Source organism: Otolemur garnettii, unplaced genomic scaffold (assembly GCF_000181295.1).
Source record: "Otolemur garnettii isolate 467f Iridium unplaced genomic scaffold, OtoGar3 scaffold00014, whole genome shotgun sequence".
Lineage (NCBI taxonomy): Eukaryota > Metazoa > Chordata > Mammalia > Primates > Galagidae > Otolemur > Otolemur garnettii.
The window spans coordinates 26,838,019-26,840,768 of NW_003852409.1; the positions used below are offsets into that span (position 1 = coordinate 26,838,019).

General features: G+C 40.5%; 2 protein-coding genes across 5 annotated transcripts in view; one reads left to right on the forward strand and one right to left on the reverse strand.

The window, feature by feature from the left end:
- Nucleotides 1–2,750, reverse strand: part of DENND1A (DENN domain containing 1A) — a 528,338-nt gene that overhangs the window by 475,358 nt on the left and 50,230 nt on the right. The window lies entirely within an intron of this gene.
- On the forward strand, nucleotides 1,875–2,649 carry LOC100942472 (eukaryotic translation initiation factor 1A, X-chromosomal-like). The gene has a single exon (XM_023510506.1). The coding sequence runs from the start codon at nucleotides 1,973–1,975 to the stop codon at nucleotides 2,405–2,407; it is 435 nt and encodes a 144-aa protein (XP_023366274.1). The 5' UTR covers nucleotides 1,875–1,972; the 3' UTR covers nucleotides 2,408–2,649.

The following is a 2,750-nucleotide window of genomic DNA, read 5'->3' on the forward strand; positions in this document are numbered from 1 at the left end:
GAGGCAGGAGACTTGCTTGAGCCCAGGAGTTGGGAGGTTGCTGTGAGCTGTGATGCTACAGCACTCTACCCAGGGGGACAGCTTGAGGCTTTGTCTCAAAAAAAAAGAATAACCTTTGTAACTACCCAAAAGACCAAATTCACAATAAGAATTTTTTGACTCCTTAGAGTTCATGCAGAAAAGTGGTGGTGCAGGGAAAACTGGCCACTGGATCACTGCCCATTACCCCCTTCTCCCTCCCACACTGCCAGGGACCCTACACACAGGTACACAGTTAACCCTACTTATGAGTCCAAGCTCTATACCATACTCTACTCTCCACCAACAGCTACCACTAGTGTACCCCTTAGGCATAGGGTGTATATACCAACCACACAGTGCACTTTTAAGAAGACCGATCCCAGGGAAGAGACCCATCAGGGCATTGGGCAAGAAATCCTGAGAGCCTGGGTACTCAAACCAAGGATCTGGATAGAAGGGTCAGGCTTCAAGTGGGCACGTTCAGTAGGTCCCAGAGACTCCTTGCTCCATGGGACAGAGTACTGTCAGAGGAGGAACAAAGTAGAGGCCTCTAATGCACAAAGCCAGGGCAGGGGTCCCTCTTGCCAGACCACTAATTCCTAGAACCAACCAATGTTATATTTCTTAACCTGGATAGTAAACATGGTTGCTCACCTTATAAATATTTGTTAAACTATACATAAAAGTTTTATGCACTTTTTTCACAAATAATGGGACAGATGTCATGTGACTGCTGCTATGATGCACTAAGGAAGACATTTACCACTTTGAAGATACTTGAGCCAAAAAGCCATAACTTCAATCTAATCATGAAGATACAATCAAACAGATAAAAAATCCATGAAATTTCTACAAAATAGACCCAAATTCTTTAAACACATGTCAAAATTAGGACTGTGCCTGTGGCTCAGTGAGTAGGGCTCCGGCCCCATATACTGAGGGTGGTAGGTTCAAACCCAGCCCTGGCCAAACTGCAACAAAAAAATAGCCGGGCATTGTGAAAAAATGCCTGTAGTCCCAGCTACTCGGGAGGCTGAAGCAAGAGAATCACCTAATCTCAAGAGCTGGAGGTTGCTGTGAGCTGTGATGCTATGGCACTCTACTGAGGGTGACAAAGTGAGACTCTGTCGCTAAACAAAAAAAGTCAAAATCAGGACTATAAAAGTATTTCAGATTGAAAGAAACTGAAGAGACAGGAAAACGAAATGGACTGCACGATCTTGGACTGGATTCCAGGTCACAGGGGAAAGTGCTATGAAGGATATTATGAGGACAATAATGATCAAATTTAAATATGGACAACTGGCATTTATGTTAATGTTGAACTTTCTGATTCTGATAACTGTACTAGAATTATATAAGAAAATGTCCTTATTCTTAGGATATACCCCCAGAAGTGTTTAGGGATGAAGGGTTATAATGTCTGTAACTTGTTCTTTAATGATTCAATATAAATTTTGCATGTGCGCACATGCAGGTGTGTGTGTGTTTGTGTGTGTTATGTATCAGGAGTAATACAGCAAATGTGGCAAAATAGCAACAACTGGTGAATCTAAGAATCTAAGGGCTTATGCGCTGGACTGTTCTCGTACCTTCTTGTTTTAAAAATGTTTTTTAAAATAATCAACAAAAGGGTTAATAAGAAAGAAGCTGTTGATGAAGAGGCATAAGATGGCTGGGATAAGGAGGTGGGATAAAGGCTTTTCATTTTGTTCATTCTTTCATCTCATTTGTATCTTTCAGATTTTGTTCATATTTTTAAAAAATTAATTTTAAATTTGGGGGGAAAAAACACTAGAGCATTGAAAGGGGCAAACATTAGCCACTATAGAAATAAGAAAAAAAAGAGAGTCTCGTGTTCGCTATACCTGCAACTGCTTAGTTAACCGCTCTCAACTCGTTCGTAGCAACCGAAAGGAATCACAGGTCCTACAAGGCCTCTAACACAGCCATGCCCAAGAATAAAGGTAAAGGAGGTAAAAACAGACATAGGGGTAAGAATGAGAATGAATCTGAAAAAAGAGAATTGGTATTTAAAGAGGATGGGCAAGAGTATGCTCAGGTAATAAAAATGTTGGCAAATGGACGATTAGAAGCAATGTGCTTTGATGGTGTAAAGAGGTTATGCCACATCAGAGGAAAACTGAGAAAGAAGGTTTGGATAAATACCTCAGACATTATATTGGTTGGTCTACAAGACTATCAGGATAACAAAGCCGACGTCATTTTAAAGTACAATGCAGATGAAGCAAGAAGTCTGAAGGCATATAGAGAGCTTCCGGAACATGCTAAAATTAATGAAACAGATACATTTGGTCCTGGAGATGATGATGAAATCCAATCTGATGATATTGGAGATGATGATGAAGACATTGATGAGATTTGAAGTGAACTCAATGTTCTACATTCCAACTTTTCTGAGGATGGTTCTACGGCTGGGATTTTGGCTGTCACCTGTTAAGAAGACTGAAATTTTTTGGCACATAGTATTTTAGAGTATAGTTTTTGAAAACTATTTCCATTCTTTTAAAGTACTTACTGTATTTCTTTAAAAGCTGAGGATGTTGAATTATCTTAAGTGAAATGTTAATATCTTCTGTTTTGATGGATTGGAATTTAAGGTTAAAAGATCATGGCTCGGCGCCTATAGCTCAACCGGTTAAGGCGCCAGCCACGTACACCTAAGGTGGCGGGTTCGAATCCCCAGCCCGGACCCGCCAAACAACAAT